General features: G+C 35.0%; 4 protein-coding genes across 5 annotated transcripts; 2 read left to right on the top strand and 2 right to left on the bottom strand.

Annotated features, from left to right (window-relative positions):
* Positions 1-831: 831 nt before the first annotated feature.
* On the bottom strand, positions 832-3,963 carry LOC128983903 (peptidoglycan recognition protein 1-like). 2 transcript variants are annotated; one of them, XM_054403163.1, is made up of 4 exons: positions 3,886-3,963; positions 2,866-3,084; positions 1,653-1,780; positions 832-1,227 (listed from the first exon to the last, which is right to left on the bottom strand). In XM_054403163.1, the coding sequence occupies exons 2-4, from the start codon at positions 3,066-3,068 to the stop codon at positions 1,091-1,093; spliced, it is 468 nt and encodes a 155-aa protein (XP_054259138.1). In that variant the 5' UTR covers positions 3,069-3,084; positions 3,886-3,963; the 3' UTR covers positions 832-1,090. The 2 variants fall into 2 exon arrangements, with proteins under 2 accessions (XP_054259138.1, XP_054259137.1); XM_054403162.1 differs by having other exon boundaries at positions 832-1,019.
* Positions 3,964-4,548: 585 nt separating this feature from the next.
* On the bottom strand, positions 4,549-11,060 carry LOC128984909 (peptidoglycan recognition protein 1-like). The gene is made up of 4 exons (XM_054404278.1): positions 10,989-11,060; positions 6,039-6,231; positions 5,475-5,602; positions 4,549-4,655 (listed from the first exon to the last, which is right to left on the bottom strand). The coding sequence occupies exons 2-4, from the start codon at positions 6,227-6,229 to the stop codon at positions 4,549-4,551; spliced, it is 426 nt and encodes a 141-aa protein (XP_054260253.1). The 5' UTR covers positions 6,230-6,231; positions 10,989-11,060.
* A 240-nt stretch (positions 11,061-11,300) lies between these two features.
* On the top strand, positions 11,301-14,159 carry LOC128984908 (peptidoglycan-recognition protein 1-like). The gene is made up of 4 exons (XM_054404277.1): positions 11,301-11,443; positions 12,095-12,394; positions 13,658-13,797; positions 14,035-14,159. The coding sequence occupies exons 1-4, from the start codon at positions 11,424-11,426 to the stop codon at positions 14,157-14,159; spliced, it is 585 nt and encodes a 194-aa protein (XP_054260252.1). The 5' UTR covers positions 11,301-11,423.
* Positions 14,160-14,954: 795 nt separating this feature from the next.
* LOC128987864 (peptidoglycan-recognition protein LF-like) lies at positions 14,955-20,041 on the top strand. Its single transcript, XM_054408923.1, has 5 exons — positions 14,955-15,037; positions 15,780-15,874; positions 16,774-17,018; positions 18,169-18,305; positions 19,895-20,041. The coding sequence occupies exons 2-5, from the start codon at positions 15,830-15,832 to the stop codon at positions 20,002-20,004; spliced, it is 537 nt and encodes a 178-aa protein (XP_054264898.1). The 5' UTR covers positions 14,955-15,037; positions 15,780-15,829; the 3' UTR covers positions 20,005-20,041.
* The last annotated feature ends 627 nt before the right edge of the window (positions 20,042-20,668 follow it).

Raw genomic sequence — 20,668 nt, 5'->3', positions numbered from 1 at the left:
ACTCATTCGTATGGACAAAAAATGTGCCATATCAAACTTAGCAGTAAAATTAAGCTTTGAATATAAAATTAATCAAGGATGTATAACTTCATTTCATGCAGCAGGTCTAAACAATCACATTATTCTGTCACGCTTCTATTTCCCGTAGCGAAACACGGGTATAGTAGTTATTGCAATACTGTAGTAATTTTGCCTAACTAAAAAACTCAGATATGTGAAAATACAATATAGGCCCCAATATACACAAGAGGTTTCAAAATTGATTTCAAAGCTGTCATTTTAAATAATAAACATTTAATGAACAAACATCACTCATTGATATAAATTGCCACATTAAAGAATGCTTGGGCTAATTTTAAACATGTACGTTATTTTGGTTGTAAAGATGCTTAAACTCATTTTATCAAGAGGCTCCTATGGTTAAATAACGTGGAATGATGACATTAAGCAGTTTTAAAAGATGCTATGGTTTTGATAACAATAATTTGACCCTAACTTAATGTAGTGTATTAAACCTCAATTTTGGAAGAAGAAGCTCTTCAAAATCCATCTTAAGTTGAGCCTACAGCTTAAGCTTCAGACCACCGAGTGGGTTATATCACAAGCAAAAAGTAATTTGTGATAGCGGGTTCTGAACCCAGGTTTTAAGACCAAAGCCACGCGCTTTACCACAAGACCAGCCATTCTCCAATATAACCCGGTTAATACACAAACACACTTCTGAGGCATTTAACTATTACAAGAGATTGTTTTGTGAAAATGTTTAACCACATTAGGGAAATATTAAATAGACCTTAAGTTGAAATTTCATATACAGTATATACAGTACTATCATATTTCATATACAGTATTATCATTCTTAAATCCTTCCCAAAAAACACCTTTTTCCAAACGTAATTTTTGTGGGAAAGGCGTTAATAGATCATTCAAAATAAATTTCGGCAGGATATAGTTTTTTGCGATTCCATACTTTATTAGTTCTTCTCCAATAGCGTATAGCTCCTTTGGCATTTCTTCATCTGAAAAATATTTAGGAAAAGATTTAGTTATCTATTGTCGTAATTTCCTATAGTGTGTATTAGTAGTCATTTCAGCCAACACATCTTCGTCTAGACACAATTGATATAAGATCGTTCATAATGTATTTTTCTTTGATGTATTTATTTTCCACACCGTATTTCACCAATTCATCTGCGATTATGTAAAGATCCTTTGGCAGCTCGAGATCTGTAAGCAAATACAATGTGATGTATGATTTAATATTGTTTAAAGTGTTAAAGTGATTTGGAGGATTCGTTCCTGAAACATCTCCTATGTTGATCAACGGTTGTTAATGATCATAGAAAAAATATTCATCTGCTGAATCATCACAATTATATTTTAATTTCCACAGGACTGTAAGATGGAGAATCCTAGGAGGGAAAAGAACGTTACATTATGCATACAGCTATAGAAGTAAAAATACCTAACTTCTTAAAACAAATATCGTATATGGTAAAATTTTAAGCTTACGTTTTATGCGTTTTTTTATCCGCACGTAGAATTATGTTATAGGCTAAGTACAGCATTACAAAAATATTCACACCATGTGCGTTTTACATTTGTTTACGTTTGCATGTTTTCAGGTATAGGCTACATTTTTAACTACTTACATTTATACCATCCAATGAACGCTATATAGATGCTTTGGTGTTTGAGTGATAAGAATTGAACTGGTAGATCAGGGGCATCGAACCATCCTCTGGCTTCTATAACCTTGCCATCGTCCCCGATCAGGAAACTGAAAGAAGACGTGAGTTATGCATTAACATGTTAAATATTACTCAATACTTTGCATGTTTGAATCTCCTTGTAACGTAAAAACGTGAGGTTCGTGAAAATATTCATAGAGTATAATTAATTGAACAGGTTATTAACCTACTATGTTTAATGGTGGTTTTAAACTCTTCTTAAATTTAAAAGATTCATGATTTCATACAGATAAATTTGGTAAAAACAATCTTATGTGAAGTAATGACAAATGCTTATGTCTGCTGACTATGCATTTTCGTTTACAATCTTTCCTCGACTTCATATAATTACACGATGTATTATGACCCAACTTGGCGAATTTAAGTGCACATTTCAGTAAGGGATGTGTAAATGGAGTGAAATACATTGTGCGGATTGTTATTGACTAAACTCATTGACTAAAGTTCACAAAGTTTTGGATATTTGAGGGTATGCTAATTTGTCCCTTCCACTTCACCCTTACTATGCAACAACAGCCAAAAGCTTGTTATGATCAGCTGGTATATACTTTAGGCTAAAAAAGGAGGGGGGTCAAGAATAAGGAATAAGGCAACCTTCCTCTTAAACCATCTAAATTTTGTGACGGACTATACTACCAGCTGGATTTTTAGCCATACATTAACAGTGATCGAGAACAGGTGAAATCAGTTCTTAAAGCACCAAGAAGTAACAGAATTTTATATGGTCCTACTTGGTGACCATATGATTACTCTATTAGCCAAGTATCGTAACAAATGTGAAAATTGTTTGTAAATATTTTTATTGGTGAAACATCCAATCACTGGAGCAAGCACCAACCTCATCTTCTATCCAGGTAGTATCACTTTCAAAGTACAATAAAAATTGGGAATTTGCAAGCAAACAAAAGTGATAAAAGGTCTGCAAGATTTCTATACGGCCAATTAAGATCCAATCCAATATCCAAAAATCAATAATATAGGGAATCTCGCTCACTTTTTCACATCATGGCTGATGTTAAACTAGATGTCCACCCTAATATTTTAATTCTCTGATTCGTATAGCAAAAATATTGAATTTTACCCGATTTATTTCCCAACACACAGATTCACTCACTTATAGGCGATATCCTTGCGTTTGAAGTCAAGCCTATGTTCCCTCAGTAAGCCTTTAGTCCTCTGTATACATGATTCCCCATCATTGCATGGGCGGGTGCAAGTAACGGTGTACCACACACAGTAGGCCGGGTGTAGTATCTTGTCAGGCTTTTCTTCTCTGAATTTTGTCCATTCTTCACGTTTCACAAACTCCAGTGGCATCGTTTGATTTGGAATCCTAAACAACACTAACTATAGTACTTTCGTATCCTAAACATGAATGCATGAATTTTCCTTTCATTGTGTATTTACTAATATGGTTCATGCAAGAAATTGAGTATGACCTTTGTATGCCTAACCTATTTAAGTGAACTAAGATTTGTGTTTTAACATTATCAATTGAGAGGAGATCAACCCAAAAATGAGTGAAGGATAATTGTAGAATCTTTGACTATCCAAAATTCAGTTGTAAAATATTGTGAGATGATCTGTGTAGCTTTGTTACTGACTAACATCAGCTGTTTCAGTCAGGACTTGTCAGGATCATTTAAAGCCCCATGATTAGGAACTGGTGGGTTTTCCTTTGAATTTGTGTTTTGTTTGTGTTTTTGTGTGTGTGTTTTGTTGAATTTGAATTTCCTCAAAAACACTGCTATTTTATATTTCTACTACAAAGCTGAACAGTTATAAAAAGCTAAGGTACGGAGTTAGAAATTAAATCACAATGACAATGATGTCCTTTTGATGGCTCTGTCTACGGTATTAATGACAAATCTAGGCTTTTATGCCTTAGCACCTCAGATTTAGTAGCGTAAAGTGGATGTCTAATTATTTATGTATTTGTAATTTACTTTGAGACATCCAATTAAATATTAATGTAGATATTTGGTCCTATTTCTTTTCTTATTATTAATGCAACAGCAAAACTAGTTAGTTTTAAAACTATTTCTATTGACAAGTAAATTTTCCTAAATTGTTATATCTTAATTTTATTTTTACTAAATTATTTTACATGTAATAACACGAAAAAGTAGCTTACCATAACGTACAGATAGTGTTATGAATCACACTGTAAAAGCAACATAAGCCGTTAGTCTGTTATTACATTAGTCATGTGTAATCTGGTTTTGTTATAAGAGTATAGGTTATTGATAAGATCAATTTATTAAGTTACGATTAACTTTGTTATATTCATTCTCTGTCTATTAAACACCAAGCAAATCAATTGAGATATGGATTCATTTACACAAACAAACCGTTTCTGGTCTTTAATGTTTTAAATTATTTGAGCATCGAAATACCAAATTTTATTATATGCTCTTTGCAAGGAAATGTACAAAAGTTAATAATTTAGTTTGAAGCCAGGTTATGTAGCTGTTTGAGGTAAATGAGCTTAATTCGCAAAATAAAGAATCATCTTTATATTTTTTCAAACATTGTTTTTGTTTCCACTATCTTACATCTGCAATCCACATTAAGGGTTAGTGATTTAAACGCTAAACACAAAATATGCAGTGTAAATTAATTCAAAAACAGAGTTATAGCAGCTATAAAAATAGTCAAGAATCAATAAATATGTTATAATTGATAATAATTATACAATTTACACTATTATACAACATGCCTAATACATTAAATCTATCTATATATATCTATATATATTATCTATCTATATATACAATATTAAAATTGATAACATCTTCTATGTTTCGATGAATTCCAAATTGTAATCTTCAGTGATGTACTTCATTCCTACAGCCATATTTACAAACTCCTGAAGAACGAAGAAGAGCTCATCGTTGTTAAAAGCTGTTAACACATTTCTGGTGAGGAAATTCTGGCAAAAATTAAGGTCTATTGAGGTATCTACATCCCTGAATCCAACGAAAAGTTGACTCAATCGTCATTTTGTACTCAATTAGTTACAGTATTCTAGACTAAACCACATAAACATAAAATATTTAAGCTCAGTAATAAATGCAGAGTTAAGAGTAGATAAAACCTAACTTCACAGGATAACATGATATGCTGACCAAGACCAGCTGTTTTTTTTTTATTTTTTTTATTTTTTTTTATTTAGATTAAGTTACTACTTGAAAGTCTAATAATCAAAGGAGCAGTTTTAACCTCGTAAAAAGCTATCTTAATTATTTAAAACTACTTAAATTTTACTTCGCTCACCACTATTTTGTGAACATAATGTTAGTGTCTGATTTTTTCAGAAGCCACTATATTACTACATATTTGTTTTCTTCCTTATCCTGACCTCCTGTAAGATGTTGATGTACAACTAGAGGTTGAATAAAGATCGATAGAGGTTCTTTGTAAAATATGTTTGTCACACAGATAAAAAAACATTTAATACAAGGCCGCGGCGAGACAATTGGCAACACCGCAATGCCGGCCAACTGAAACAGCTGTTGCTTAGATTCTTAATGGAGCCTCCACGCAAGGCCACACTATTGCTTCACGCCATGTTTATGTTTTCACGTTTGTTATTATTAACGTTATTACAATGGCAATAGGCCGACCTTAACGTTGCCACACACCAACGCTGCGGCCCTGTATGATAGGAGGACTATACTGTAACTATGTTTTTGTATGTACATTTACAGAATATATACGTACTTGTTTGTTTTCCAATACAACCAATGTATATACTGTATTCTTCGAAATCTGCATATCCGTGGTCTAAGCTTGGGCACGATTCCCAACCTCTTCCCTCATAGACTAACCCGTCACCGCCAACTAAGAAACTGACAGAATGAAGTACGGTTAGAAAATTCCTTAGAGTGAGAAGGAGAATTCTAATTCTGGTATTTATTAAATGGCGTATAATTAAACATAATAGGAAAATAAGAGATACATTTCAGACACCATGTAGTTGTTGAAGCAAAAAGTATACTTTTAGAAGTACTGGGCTTGTGATTATAAGAAGTGGTGAACTTATGAAAAGCAAATAATGTAGAGGGAATACGGCGGATGGAAGAAGATTCCATGTATTTATAAGAACGAGGTGACAAGATTAAGCTAATATGAGAATGTTAACAGACGATTAATCAGATGAACAGGATTTGAAGAATTGGAGGCAGATAATTTATGGTACAAAATACTAACTTGGGAGTTCTTAAGCAAGTACAAAATGCGTAAACGGTGACTATTTGTTGACTTGTCAATAAAAACACTACCAACTTGAAGCGTATGTCCTGCAGCACAATACGATGCTGATTCTGAAGTCTTCTACACTCATCGGCACAGGTATCTGGGCATGAGCAAGGAGAGGTGTTGGTGTGTGCATAGAACACTCTAGAAACTGGTAGTTCTAGATATGTTGATGACTTTGGGCACCTCGCCCTCCACTGAGCACGGCTCACTACCTCCATATCTGACAAAATGTATGACTTCTTCTATAGAACATTCATCATGTAAAAAATTACACATCTAACTAAAAGGTGGTCCTTAAATACTTCAACCGATTGATTGCATACGTTTTTGTATTTTAAAACGTAGCTGGGTTTAGCTATCTACGATTATTTTTCTTTTGAGTTTAGACACTGAATTAGACATGCTATTCATGCGGACCAGCTTTTTCTAGTAGGCCTAATTACTTAAGTATACAGTATTATATTTTATTGAGCTTCTATAGAATATAATTGAAGCTCAGTGTACTACAACATACTATGATATACATAATTAAATAATAACTTTTAAGTTACCATTCCTTTTGGTATTTATAAAAAAGACACTTTATGGGGGCTTTAAAGATATTTTGGTTTGCAATTTGTTTCAATCTTATTTAACAATCTGCATCTAGTCTTTGGTATGTTTTTCATTGTTAATAGATAACTAGTAAACACGTTGCTCGAAACCGAGCAATTGCAAAGAAGTAAAGTAGCCTAGTTATTTAAAAACAAATAAAAGTCATCATAGTCCAGGTAAAATACGAAAAATATATACCTAACCTGGGAAAAATTGCTTTAAAGCCAATCAAAGTAGAATTCTTGTCATTACATATTAGGGGAGGTCTCTACCAAAATCCGACAAAATCCGGCCATGGGAAAACCTCCAAAATCACGATTTAAAATGGCGGCTTTTCCCAATATTGGAATATTTTCAAAAAAAGACACCCCACTGCATTTTTAATCCACATTTTTCGAGATATTGACTTGGGACCACCGCATATATTTTTTGGGTGATTGGTACTTTATTTTGACAGTGTAATCGTTTTTGGCCGCCATCTTGGATCCGCCATATTGGATATAAATATAATTTCTTAAATGTAAAGATAGTGTTGTGACACATCATAATAAAGTAGATTTTCACGCAGATCACAATGCCGAAATCCGTTTTTTAATATCTTTATTCGTTCTAAAGATATACTAAAATAAAAATTCTACCCTATACATTTCTTATGGACGTTTCGTATTTTGAACATTTTTTAAGATTATTTTTCTTAAATCTCCAGTTCTAAATGAGGCTTCCAGTTCGTTCTGGTCTCAAAATGTCCAGTGATGTAACGGCTTTTATTTGAGCTATTGGTCATCAATTTACATGGAAATTGCTTTCCCTCACTCTTGTCCCTTTGGTGTCAATAAAATGTGTTAATAGAAAAGAATAATGCACAAACACTCAAATGATATAGTGATAATGTTTATTACTTAATGTACATAGATATCAAAGAAAAAAAATACAAAGAAGATTAGTTATAAATTAATGTTAAGGCATTACATCACTCTAGGTCTGAGTTGTTGTCAACGTCTTTATCCTTCTCAATGTCCATTTAATTCTCACAGCCGGCCTGCTGGCAGTGTCCACAAGCTCTTGTACAGGGTAAACCATTCTTCCGGCAACTGCAGCGTGTTGTTACACAACCAGAGGCACAATTACATCGTACCTTTGAAAGTAAAGAGGCGGGAGCTGGTGGCAAGTCGCACATTAGAGGGTAATACTCATTATTTTTCTCCAACCATCCCCAGTCTTGTGGATTTGCAGCGTCACTATCTGATTTCCACACATGAACTTGATAATACACACGAAGTGAATGGTATTTTGTAGCAGATTTTGTAGGAGGTAATCGTTCTGGCTTGATGAAGCCTTTTGCTACAAATACCTTGTCACAGAGCATGCGGTGGCGGAGAGTTACTAGCTCTTCGTCAGGTTTCCCACCGCATAGTATTAACATTGCTCTTTGTCCAGCTTCTGCTATTTTATCTTGATGTTGATGTGTAGCACAGAACACGCTGGCCGTTTCTCGCAGATCTTTATCGTTTAGCAGTTTTTGAAATGCACTTGTCTTTCCGACACTATGGATACGTGAAGTGGTATCACATCCTGTGAACGCATGCAAAAACAATAAGTGCTCACATATTTCAGGTCCAAGGCCTTGCCGGATTAGATTAATGTTATAGGAATTGAATGTCTTTGCTTTCCTGTTTACATCACTGCGGAAAACTAGGGAAAAGGGGGAGTGTTTGAAATAATGCAAGAGCAACAACAATAAATCTGTATCTTCGCCTATTACCGTAGTATTCATGTTTTCAGAAGACGACACTGCCTCTTTAACAATATCTACATCGGCATCCCCTAAGGCATGTACAATCAAGGTTATCAGCAGCAAGAAGTAGGACACCTCCCTTATCAGCTTCCACTAGGTTCTCGCTGGCTACAGTAGCTGCATTCCTTTCAAATTTCTTAACCTCAGAATATGAAGAACAGAATCCAAGATTATGTAGTGTCTCAACAAGGTGCTTTGAACGGAAGTGGTAATGCATTTGTATTGCTAAGCCTATCTGAAGAGGAGGAAGTAAAGCTCTGGGTCTCACAGCCTGCATTATACACTGTCCTATTGAGGCAACACGTGTTTCAGTGTCTTTTCCAGAGAAGAGTTTAGTCAACAACATTCTCAAGCTAAGAGGAAGGTACTGAAGAGCTTGCTGAAGCTCTAGTTCTTCGCAGGATGGGTATGTATAAATTTCCCCTGATGAATGTGATTTTATATCACTTTGTATTAGCCTGGCTGCTGTATCTATGATCCACATTTTCTGTGCATCCTCTGATTCTTTTGGCATTGAATAATACGAATGAAGAATCGTATTAGCTGTTTCTCGCAAGGTGATAACATCAACTTTTCCACTCTGTCCAGATATTACTATATTGTCTCCATAGTGTTCAAGTAGTTGACGCTTCATGTATCTTCTGTCATACGCATTAAGTTCTGTTCCCTGCAGAAACCCCTCCATTAATGACACGAGATCTCCAACTGTCACCTGTTCGTCATTATGTGATTCTAAGTGAGCACATATTTGTAGGAATGCATCTTTTTGAAGTTCATTTTCTGGTCGACCACTCCTTCGTTTTTTTACGGATGGATTTTCATTACATGCATATAGCTTAGGGATGAGATTGCCAGTGCGAAAATTAACACTACACGAATTATGGTACACACATTCTGCAGCTTGCAGGTCAAGTCCAAGATATTCCAGTCGTCCTCTGACGATATGTGACCATTCATCTTGTCGTTGCTTACAACATGCCATAATCGAGTGTGCAAAGGTGTCTGTTTGTACTCGAATGCCTTCGCCATTTCGCCCGTACTTATCATTGAAGTGTACAAATGTACCACATAATAAACAGTCTAGGTTGCTCCTGAATGAAACATCAGTTGACCGAATGCTTCTTTTTTTAACTGGGGAATCGTTTCTTTGCTTCTGGAGGATAGAAATATCTTTTTTGTCCGTGTACCGTTTTCGGCACGTTGAGTGTACTTTAAACCCATCTGCTACAATTATAACATCTTGGCGTAGTTTACTTGCATTGTTAATTCCTTCAGCACCTTTTGGGCTTAAAACTATGAGGGTATCATTGGTATCAGACTTCTTACATATAGCACACTGACCTGATAAGACTTCCATGATGATATTTTCTTTAGGTTATGAAACATACAACGATATTTGGCAGTTTTGCCAATGAAATAGTATAATTCATTGGTACAAACCATTACAAATGACACAATTGTGGTAATTTTAATTTATTACTATACTAAAACTAAACAAATGTCCAAAACATAACGTTAAAAATACTTATTATTCGTATATCAAAAAAGTAAAGCACTTTTTATATCAACAACATTGAAATACGTAATATTTGTAAACACACTAAATATGTTATTGTTAAACAATAACAATCAGCTGTTAAATACAGTGGGTGTTAATCAGCTGTGTAATTTCCACTGCTTTATATGCACAAGTACATGACTAGGGAGGGAAAGGAAAATGTGAGAGAGGCGGAGATCAAATAGACAAATTTCAGCAACTTGCAATTTATATATATATATATATATATATATACATATATATTTATATATAAAAATTTGGAGGAATATTATTATTAGCATATAAAGGGATCTAAAAAAATCTGCCAACCATTTTACTGCCTACTTACAAGAAATAAATAGCTGCTTTATATATGGGGAATATGTGGGGAATACACTACTGTATTTGTCTATTGTAAAATATTGCATTTTGTTATGTTACAAAACCCCAAATTTCTCAGTGTTACCATGCTCGGATTTTGTCGGATTTTTGTTTATATATTGTCCTGTATGTATAATTTGAAAATATGGCTTAAATTTGCTTAAAGCAATTTTGCCCACCTCATAGTGTATTTTACCCGGACTAATCATAATTTCCGATGAGTTTAAAAGACTTTGAATTGAAAAATAAATAACAGCAATTAAATTATAGGCCTACAGCTGATCAAAATGTAAACAATTATGTTCTTCATAAGGATAACATAGGAACTTTAACAGCCACTGGGGCAGAGCCCAAGGGACTTTTTTCAAAAATGTAAGGCCAGTTTGCAAATGTACGCGACACGCTCTTTCCAATGAGACGTCAATGGATAAAATCGGTTAAGAAATGGCGGAGGAGTTCAACCGACAAAGTTTCATGTAGCGTATTAATTATATAGATAACTAAAGTCCTATGCTTTTAATCAAAACAAACTTATATGTGATGTGCAGTACTCAAACTTTAGAACAACTTGAGTTGAACTCTTTAGTAAATGAGTTTTCTTAAAGCCACACAAACGCATACAAATTATTATGAGTAAGCTGTTGTACGAGTAAAAGCTAACGAAACTTACCTCGATTTCTAGCATTTAACTAAAAACTACTTTGTTGTGTGGTTCCGTCCATCAATAGCTTTTTGACAGCTGTTTGAAACATTTAGTGACGTCATTGCTCCATTTAAAAATTTTATCACTTCCCTGTTAAAAATGACGTCACCACTTCGTTTTCTTTACATTCGAAGTTGTTTGCGTCTAAGTTTGTAAACAAACTCTTCGTTGTAAGATTTATTACACTTAATAAATAAATCACTTTTCACACTTTGTGTAGATAAAAATTATCTAATGAAACAGACGTCTTCACTTCAAACAGTGCTTGACGTAAAGAACTAAGACCAAGATAATTGATCCAAAATATGTTGATCTTGGTGATTTTCGTTGTGTTTTTTCTCTTATCAATGTTTTAGGCCAAAGTGTCGTTAACATAAAGGGAACATGCCGTAGGTCAACAACATGACAGATATGACGAAATGGTAACTAAATAATAATGGTTATAAAACTATTAAATAGTATAGTAAACAATGGAAAACCTATTTTTAAATAGCTAAGCTGTAGGTTTTAATGAAGCTAAACGCAGATCATAAATTGCTACTTTTAGTAAATGTTCTGATCTTGTGAACACCTATAATATACCATATTTGTAAGCATTTAGAATAAATATGTTCAGTGAAATTTGATTAATTAAACATAAAAACGAAGATGTTTTAAAACTTTTCGACATTTACAACTCTCTCTCTCTCGGACGATATTTATATTTTTTAGAAAACTTCTCAAACTGACATTTCATCAGTGAACAAACACATCATATAAATTGGTCAAACGTTTAATTAACCTTTAGACCCAGGATCCCAGAGGATTAAAAATATCTTTAAGGAACTTTAAATATCCCAGTGTTTCAATAAACTTAAATATGTGTTTGATGAATTTGACGTTGCTTTTTTGTATTAATCAAAAATATATAGAGACCAGGATCTAGTAGGCCTATAATTGCTTGCGCATCGTGTTATGTCGTGTACACATTTTGGACAGTAGAACTTCTTGAGTTTTGCAAGCTTATGTTAAAGGGATATGCTATACTTACATGATCTTTTAACTAAAACATAATATTTTAACAAAACCTGCAGTCCAGGCGACCCTGACCCACCTCATGGAACGGAACTCATCACCACGAAGGAGGTCCCAGACTGCGTGTTGGAGGAGGTAGGCTTGCAGCTAGTGGAGCCGGAGCCTTATGTGAAGAGGAAGCGATGGGGAGCGATGGATCCTGTGAAGCCTCCAGTGTTCAGGGATTGCCCTCCAAGCCGCATAGTGGTCGTGGACACCGGGACAAGCCAGTGTAAGACATTGGAGCAGTGTAGCTTGGTCCTTCAACAACATCAGGAACAAACCATATACGAGGGAGGACAGAGCGACCTACCTTACAAGTAAGTGGAAGAGGACTTGAAGGTATTGTTTATAATATAATATATAAGACTTACCGTCTTGAAGCAATCCAGTTTTTGTACTCAGTGTACAGCTGTTTCGGCTTTATAAAGCCATCATCAGCACATTCTTCTATAGGTCAATTCATTGTAAATATGCGAACATTCTGGTTCTTGTCAACTTTTTACAACACATTTTACACAACATAAAAGATGAAAACATAAACTTTGGTAGGCCTACCCTACTTGTATGTCGCGACATAACCTCGCTTTTGACATGTGCTCAACTGACAGACAACAGACGACTGTCAGTTGTTTGAACTGATTTGAACTTGAACTTGAATGGGATTTGATTCATTAGTTGAACTCTGGGTCGTCTGTTGTCTGTCAGTTGAGCACATGTCAAAAGTGAGGTTATGTCGCGACAGCGGTGTTGCCACTTTTGTCTCGCCATGGCAAGATATGGCGTCGTTCAATACAGGCCGTATTTTCAAAAGCGTTGAAGTAATACATCTTCCAGGCAAGCAGCTGTCTAACAAGCTGTTCTTTTTGTGGAACTATGTTCGTCAGTGTTCCAGAAATTACTGGTACAATTTACATGCACCACTTTTATATATACCTATTGACAGCACGCTTAACCTTTTTAGTCTCACACTTCGGTTGTTGTGTCAGAGCATTCCCCTCCCCTTCGGAGCTGACGATAGCGCAAAAATACAATGGAAAACCACCTATGAAGGAGACCCTAACTATCGCAACTCTGAGCGCTGTTATAACTCTGAAACGGCTATATTATATCAAAAGCATGCTGTTGCCTAAAACGGTGATTTTGGTTTATTGCTGCTCTATGATAAAACATAATTATTGGATATGCCATGACTTGAGCTGCAAGGATTGTGATCTTATCCCATAGGTGGCCACTTCACTGGAAATATTTTGTTTGATTGATCAAATGAGTAGAGATAGGCCGTGTTTATAATCATGCCAACCATATTGTGAGATTGTTGCACACCCCGTATCGCGCTTCACAAGCCATATTGAACTTCAGGTACTACATAAGGTTCAGTATTCTGTTCCTGATATTTTCCTTTAGTGGCTGTCTGTCCCACCATAAAGCCAGAAGTGATTTTCACTCTCACTCTATTTTTTTGCAGAAGAGCAGATGCCTCTTCAGACTCACCACACTTCTTACATTATACAAGCGAAAAATCTTAAAAATAAAATTGTTCTCGATCACTTCTAATTCATCTGGACAATTATATGTTACAGTTTCATGGTGGGAGGCGATGGGAGAGTGTATGAAGGAAGAGGATGGAGAGCGAAGATTGCCTTGCCAGAAACATTCGCAGAAGAGTACGAAGACGACATCAGCTTCATAATAGGACTTATTGGAGACTTTTCCTCATCAGGTAGGTATTCAACTCACAATTAGTATAGTCCTTCAGTTGGAATAGTCGGTCCCAAATTGGTTTCTATCGTTAATGAGTTTAACCAATAAAACAAGTTATTGTCTGTTTTAAATTGAGGGCAAACTTATTATTGTCGTTCAATTTTAAATTGATTATTCTTGAATGTGATTAAACAATTGTGGAGTGTAGTGTAGTGTCAAGATCCTTAGCTAATAGATACCTTTTGTTTATTTTTAGAGCTAGAAATTTGTCCTCCAGAGAAAATGGTGAAGGCAAGAAGACAGTTTGTTCTCCTCGGGAAAGACGTTGGTATCTTCGATAGGGAAATCGAAATTTGGACTGAACTACAGTGGAAAGTTTGAACTGATTTAAAAAGGAATATTTTTTACGTATACGTTACCTCTGCAATAGTATTAATTTGTGTTTGTGTGTAAACCCGTTCCAACAACTTTAAAAAATACTCTTAAAAAAGTCTTAAATTTTGTACTGTGCTTTTGTTAAGAACCAAGTAATAAATGTTTAGCTTAAATTTGTTCTGTTTTAGTACTCACTAATTTCCCTACCTTCATCCTTCAAAAATTCTCAATTTATTTCGGTGATTTGAGAATTTTTGATGACATTTTTTGGAAAAAGTACTTTAATTGAACTAACGTAAGATGGTATTAATAAAGGTTTTTGTTTAAAATTATTTCCAACCATATGCCATGTATTTTAAATTCAGTGTACGATAACTACTATTTGTTCTGCCCGTGCCTCGCCAGAAACGCAGAGAATATTAAAAAAAGATAGTGTCACAAAAAAAGATTAGGTTTTCTCAAAACTTCAAATCCATCCTAGCTTTATATATTTACATTTATTTATGATTTACATTTAATATAGTATTTCTCAATAAGACAAACGTGTGTGTGCAAATGTTTCTTTTTAATAACTCTTTTCTCTCACGTTCATGGATTTCTCAGAACATTTTTTAAGATTAATTAATACGGTATATCAATTTGTATATTATTGGATTAAGGACACGCACATGTTTTGTTTACGAAATAGTTATATTTACTCCAACAAGTCTGGTAGTAGTTTCAATTATGTATTGTAGCTTTACTGAATAAGTCAAGTAGACAATTATGTAAGGTTTATCAAACTTCAGAGACTATCTCAAGATTCGTTATCACGTTACCATTAATCACGATATACAAAGTATGTAGAAAAGTTATCTTTGTATTAATACTGGACACTAGCATATGTAAGTGAAATAAAGTTTAGTATAATGTAACTCCAAGTTTATAATATATATTTTAAATCTACACAACATTAAGTTATTGCAGCTCAAAAATAAGAAAATAAAAATGTTAACACAAAAAATAGTTCACTATTCCGCTTGGAGTTGAACCTACATTTAACTTACACAGAACAATCAAAAGCTTTCGTAAATTTGAAAAATACGTATTGAATTAAACCATTAAAATTTTACTTGTCTTAAATCATTATCTACATCATGGGTTGTTTCTGCGACTTAGCTTACATTTTCTAATTAGTTTTATTATAACTAGCAATAAAATATAAAATCCTAAGTAATGTAATTAAAAGTTTAACGATAAAAATGAACTGTAATTGTTTCGTTGGCATGGTTTTATTGGTTTATAATAAATCTATATTTATAAAATAGTTATATAAAAGGCTATTTAATAACAGTTCTAATTTATCGAGTATGGTGTAAAAGACCCACTACCTGCCGGTGCAGGTTAATTTGTAAACTAGCAATAAATGATGGAGCTGATGTACTTTCTCCAATTACTTTTAATGACATCCTCAATTAATCAGTTACACCAAATGAAAACTGAGAAAAAATAGGAAAGCTCGATAGTTCCTTATTGAATAACAAAAATGTGTTTTTTGTCGTTCAATTTCGGTTTTCCAATCTTAAGGCATGTTAATATGACAAATGTTCTTACTTTTAAACTTAAAAATATTTATTTTATTTTCAGAAATCCATTCTCCTTGGTTTTTAGAGACTAATTGAAATAATAAAAACAAAATGGCGGATGAGGAGCCAAAGGTAGAAGAAAACGCAGAAACTCAGGTAAGAAAAACTAAGAAAATCCTGTGAAAAACAAAGATTTTTAACAGGGTCTTTAACAATATCAATCAATTTTTTAGAAATAAACTGTTATTATTGTAGTTACCAAGCAAGCACAAGATCGTTTCCTGTTATTATGGGAAGTCAAATACCTTTCTTATGTTCAACAAAAAAGTAGTGATCATTGTCACTTTTGGTAGACGATTTATCTTTGGGAATGGAGTAGCCTATTAGTTCTGTTTAACTTTTTATTGATACTTTTTAACTGTGGGTATAGCGTAAAAATATTTAAAAATACGTATAACTCATCCATAGGTTAATACTGTTTATTTTTACTATGGTAAAATTCAAAAGAACAAGAATAAAAAAAAATACCTTGAGTCAGTACAAAAACTTGTAAAATAAATTTCCCAATAATAATTCTCTACATGGATTATGATTCTTATGGGAGATTACTTTGCAAGAGGAACAAAATTATCATAGTGTAGGCCGTAAAAGTATGATACATAGTGAAATTAGGTTTTCAATCTGTATTTAAATAACAGTGTTTACTAAAAGAAACCATCACATTAAAACTGCAATTGTATCAAATAATCGGAAATTCAATTTAATTTGACACATCAACAGAAATATTCTTTGAGCCACAGGCATTCGAATAGTTACACAAAACGTCAGATACACCCATTTTATTCATAGGAAATAAAAAAAAATACGTATAACTCTTTGAATACATAGATAATTCCTCACATTGGCGATGCCTCAGACCAAGCAAAATTGATACAAGAACTTAATTAAAATACCGAAAAAAATAAAAATCTCACGAGAAAAAAATAAAATAAACCTAAGAGCTTATACAACCATTCATACAAAGTTTAAGAATAATATTTTAAATATTTACCCAGGCTGAAGATGCAAGTCCAACGGCGAAGTCCACCAAAGAATCAGCGATGGAGAGGATGATAGCTAGAGATGTTTGGGGAGCAGTCAAACCTATGGAGCAGGAGTCCCTAGCTACTCCAGTGTCCAACATAATCTGTACCTACACAGGTACTGCGACATGCGCCACACAGGAGGAGTGTACCAAGATAATCAAGGACCTTCAGCTCAGCCACATGGAGGAGCAGAAAATGACAGACATAATGTACAAGTGAGTATATTAAAAGGACATACTGTACGAAGATAATCCATGGTCTTCAGGTCAGCTACGTGGAGGAGCATAAAATGACGGACATAATGTACAAGTGAGTATATTAAAAGGACATACTGTACGAAGATAATCCATGGTCTTCAGGTCAGCCACGTGGAGGAGCAGAAAATGACGGACATAATGTACAAGTGAGTATATTGAAAGGACATACTGTACGAAGATAATCCATGGTCTTCAGGTCAGCCACGTGGAGGAGCAGAAAATGACGGACATAATGTACAAGTGAGTATATTAAAAGGACATACTGTACGAAGATAATCCATGGTCTTCAGGTCAGCCACGTGGAGGAGCAGAAAATGACGGACATAATGTACAAGTGAGTATATTAAAAGGACATACTGTACGAAGATAATCCATGGTCTTCAGGTCAGCCACGTGGAGGAGCAGAAAATGACAGACATAATGTACAAGTGAGTATATCAAGAAGACATACTGTACCAAGATAATCAATGGTCTTCAGGTTAGCCACATGGAGGAGCTGACAATGACAGACATAATGTACAAGTGAGTATATCAAGAGGACATACTGTACCAAGATAATCAGTGGTCTTCAGGTCAACCACGTGGAGGAGCAGACAATGACAGACATTATGTACAAGTGAGTATATCAAGAGGACATACTGTACCAAGATAATCAATGGTCTTCAGGCCAGCCACATGGAGGAGCTGACAATGACGGACATTATGTACAAGTGAGTATATCAAGAGGACATACTGTACCAAGATAATCAGTGGTCTTCAGGTCAGCCACATGGAGGAGCAGAAAATGACAGACATAATGTACAAGTAAGTATATCAAGAGAACATACTGTACCAAGATAATCAAGGATCTACAGGTCAGCCACATGGAGGAGCAGAAAGTGACAGACATAATGTACAATTGAGTATTTATAGAGTAGTGTACGCGTGAACATACTTTGATGGCGTTCTGCACAAGTGAGCATGTGTAGATTAGGTATAAGTAGACAAAGATTAGGTATAATAATTAAGAAAAGTACAGTAATACAAACGAAAGTATTAAGTATTTTTAACATGCTGGCAACACACAGTAGAATAATGGAGTATGATTATTAATCCAGATGGTTTCCAGTTTCTTGATTGGAGGAGACGGCAACATATATGAAGGGCGAGGGTGGACGACGTACGCCCCTCCGGCGCTAAAGGGGAAGAGGTATAGCGGACTGGACAGGAAGAGTATAAACGTCGCTATGGTCGGAGACTACAAAGGTAACTATGATTCTTTGGCTTTTCTTGACAGTCAGATATTTTAAAAATACTTCTTTTTTGATATTTTGTTATATTTTCTTTTTCAGAAGGAGAGTCTGAATGATCAAACCAATGTACATGAATTAGTAAATAATAGAGCATTTTGGCGATTAGTTAGTTAAATCTTTGTCTGTGTATGAAATTAACCAAAGACTACAACTAGACATTCCATCCCCATGTTAAATTTGTAGCGAGATTTTTTTTTTCAAAATCTTCGTAGTTGACGTGAGCCACATACAGATTGCGCTGATCGAAACAACTAAATTCTGTCAAATACACAAACTTTTTTACCAAGTCAAACTTAGGGAATGACTTATGATGAGTTATAGCAACTGTTATGACCTGTTACTTTCCGCAGTGTGAGGGCAACGGTTTGTAGGTACTTATGCAAACCAATCCCTGTCTCTGAGCACGGACGGTATGGTTATCTTGAGTGTGGGGGGTTCTTCCCGGAACCTCAATTGAGTCAAGGGTGTCGCCACCTCTGGTGGATAGGTTCATCCGGGTGGGTCCCACTTCTATACCTGCCTCCTTTTGGGAAACCCTGATGGCCTGGCAGTGATGTTGGGTCTGGCGGGCAAACGAAGTAGATCGGGTGCTGGGTCCGAGCCCGCCAGGGGTATCTGGGGATCTATCGCTCTGGTTATCTCTGGTTTCCCAGCAATGGGTAAGGCCTCGATCGGGCAGCGGTGTAAATGGGAGGTTGGGGTTCCCCCCGTCAGCGTGCTGATGGTCCCCTTCCTCCTGGCTATCGATGGCGGGTTCTGCCTGTCAGGGATTAGATAGGTCCCGAGTGTTGCTTGCACTAAATGCGTCTGGGCGCTCTACCATGGACCTCTAGGTCCCGACCTAGTGGAACCCAGGTGGAGTGACGCTTAAACAAGCAGCCGGAATCCCTGGTTAGGATTGAGGGGCAACCCTCTTTCCGAAGGGTCTGCTTCGGCAGCCGGCGAGCCTGATGACCTTAAGTCATCCGCCCATGGTGTGCTAAAGGTTGATGCGTAAGCTTCGGCCTACATCATGGGGCCCGGGTATGTCCTAAAGGATAGGTACCGGGTATGCAGTCAGGGGGCTTCGGCTCTCATGACAACAATAAATGTAAATGTAAATGTAACTGTTATGACCCATCAACTTGGTCAGCAAAAAAAATAAGGTATAAAATATAATTATAGACACTAGCGCATTCTGTGACTGGCTCACACAACTATTTCCTTTAAAAGAAAAGAAAATTGGCTACAGCTGGTCCATAGATGGGATATTTCAGTATCCAATAGTCAATGCTACAACTTTGGATAATTTACGGTATATTTAGTAAAAAGGGAGATATCTGCTAAATTTTAGCTTGTTTCACTAGCAGATTTGGTTTATATAACATTTGCCAAGCTAACATTTTTATTACCTTGTATAATTTTACTCAACATATTTTTTTGAATTCAACTTTATTAAATACTTAGCTGAACATGATTCAAATTATGAGAATATACAATTATAATTTGATTGTTTTCCTTTAAGTACTATCTTTAAACAGTAATAAAATGATATTGTTTCAGATGCTGACCCCCCAGAAAACATGCACATGGCAAGAAAGGACCTCATAGATTTTGGAAAAGAGCAAAATTACATCGACCCCAACACTGCTGCAATGTGGCACGGATTTTAGAAATAAATTTTAAAAATCTCTTCCTGTTTAAATACATTTATACCTATGTTGTATTAAAATTATGATTATTTAGGTCATTGCAATTTTTTCCTTTTTTAGTACTACCAGTTTAGCACCAAGGTTTCATTTTAAGGACCTATAAACTGAGAAATATCTAGTAATTGGTGTTTAGTGCTAGCCTTCAAATAACTAAAAGTTTTTGGTTGAAGTATAGTTAAAGGTTGTTCGTTTGAGTCGATTCAGAACCCAGATTTGTAGTTTGGCAATCAATTAGGGCATCTTACGAAATGTTTGCTCTAAAGAGACCATTTCTTGCAAAAAAAAATATTATAAAATATCACTGGCATCAATTCGAAAGAGTGTGCTAAAATAAATTCTGCTTTATATAACAACGTATGAAGTTCTGATATACATTGGTCCAATTTCATAAATACGAAATTATGTATAAGTTTAAATTGTATAAAAATATTGACATATAGGCCTAATCAGTAAGCACTGTATGTATATAAAATTAAATGCATTTTTACTTCCATATACTTTGATAGTGTGTAATGAAAGATGGTATGAGGACCATACTTTGTTTGAAAACTTTTTTCTGAAATGAGTACATTATGGTAAAGTAAGTTTCACATTTCCAAGCAAGCCCGTGGCCACTTTAAAGTTG

The sequence above is a fragment of the Macrosteles quadrilineatus genome, unplaced genomic scaffold, assembly GCF_028750875.1.
Source record: "Macrosteles quadrilineatus isolate MER2022 unplaced genomic scaffold, UCM_ALF_1.0 Scaffold_2__2_contigs__length_208266976, whole genome shotgun sequence".
Classification (NCBI taxonomy): Eukaryota; Metazoa; Arthropoda; class Insecta; order Hemiptera; family Cicadellidae; genus Macrosteles; species Macrosteles quadrilineatus.
This window is presented reverse-complemented; position numbering and strand designations above follow the sequence as displayed.

Bases quoted from the DNA above. Each gene is read 5' to 3' on its own strand.
- LOC128984909 (XM_054404278.1), bottom strand. From the start codon at position 6,229: ATGGAGGTAGTGAGCCGTGCTCAGTGGAGGGCGAGGTGCCCAAAGTCA. The intron at 5,603-6,038 runs GTTGGTAGTGTT...TCATTCTGTCAG, and splicing joins CTGCAGGACATACGCTTCAA to TTTCTTAGTTGGCGGTGACG. The intron at 4,656-5,474 runs GTACGTATATAT...ATGTGTTAACAG, and splicing joins TTGTATTGGAAAACAAACAA to CTTTTAACAACGATGAGCTC.
- LOC128983903 (XM_054403162.1), bottom strand. From the start codon at position 3,068: ATGCCACTGGAGTTTGTGAAACGTGAAGAATGGACAAAATTCAGAGAA. The intron at 1,781-2,865 runs GTGAGTGAATCT...GTCTTCTTTCAG, and splicing joins CGCAAGGATATCGCCTATAA to TTTCCTGATCGGGGACGATG. The intron at 1,020-1,652 runs GTAAGTAGTTAA...AATATTTTTCAG, and splicing joins GTTCATTGGATGGTATAAAT to ATGAAGAAATGCCAAAGGAG.
- LOC128987864 (XM_054408923.1), top strand. From the start codon at position 15,830: ATGGCGGATGAGGAGCCAAAGGTAGAAGAAAACGCAGAAACTCAG. The intron at 15,875-16,773 runs GTAAGAAAAACT...ATATTTACCCAG, and splicing joins AAGAAAACGCAGAAACTCAG to GCTGAAGATGCAAGTCCAAC. The intron at 18,306-19,894 runs GTAACTATGATT...ATATTGTTTCAG, and splicing joins TATGGTCGGAGACTACAAAG to ATGCTGACCCCCCAGAAAAC.
- LOC128984908 (XM_054404277.1), top strand. From the start codon at position 11,424: ATGACAGATATGACGAAATG. The intron at 11,444-12,094 runs GTAACTAAATAA...CAAAACCTGCAG, and splicing joins ATGACAGATATGACGAAATG to TCCAGGCGACCCTGACCCAC. The intron at 13,798-14,034 runs GTAGGTATTCAA...GTTTATTTTTAG, and splicing joins TGGAGACTTTTCCTCATCAG to AGCTAGAAATTTGTCCTCCA.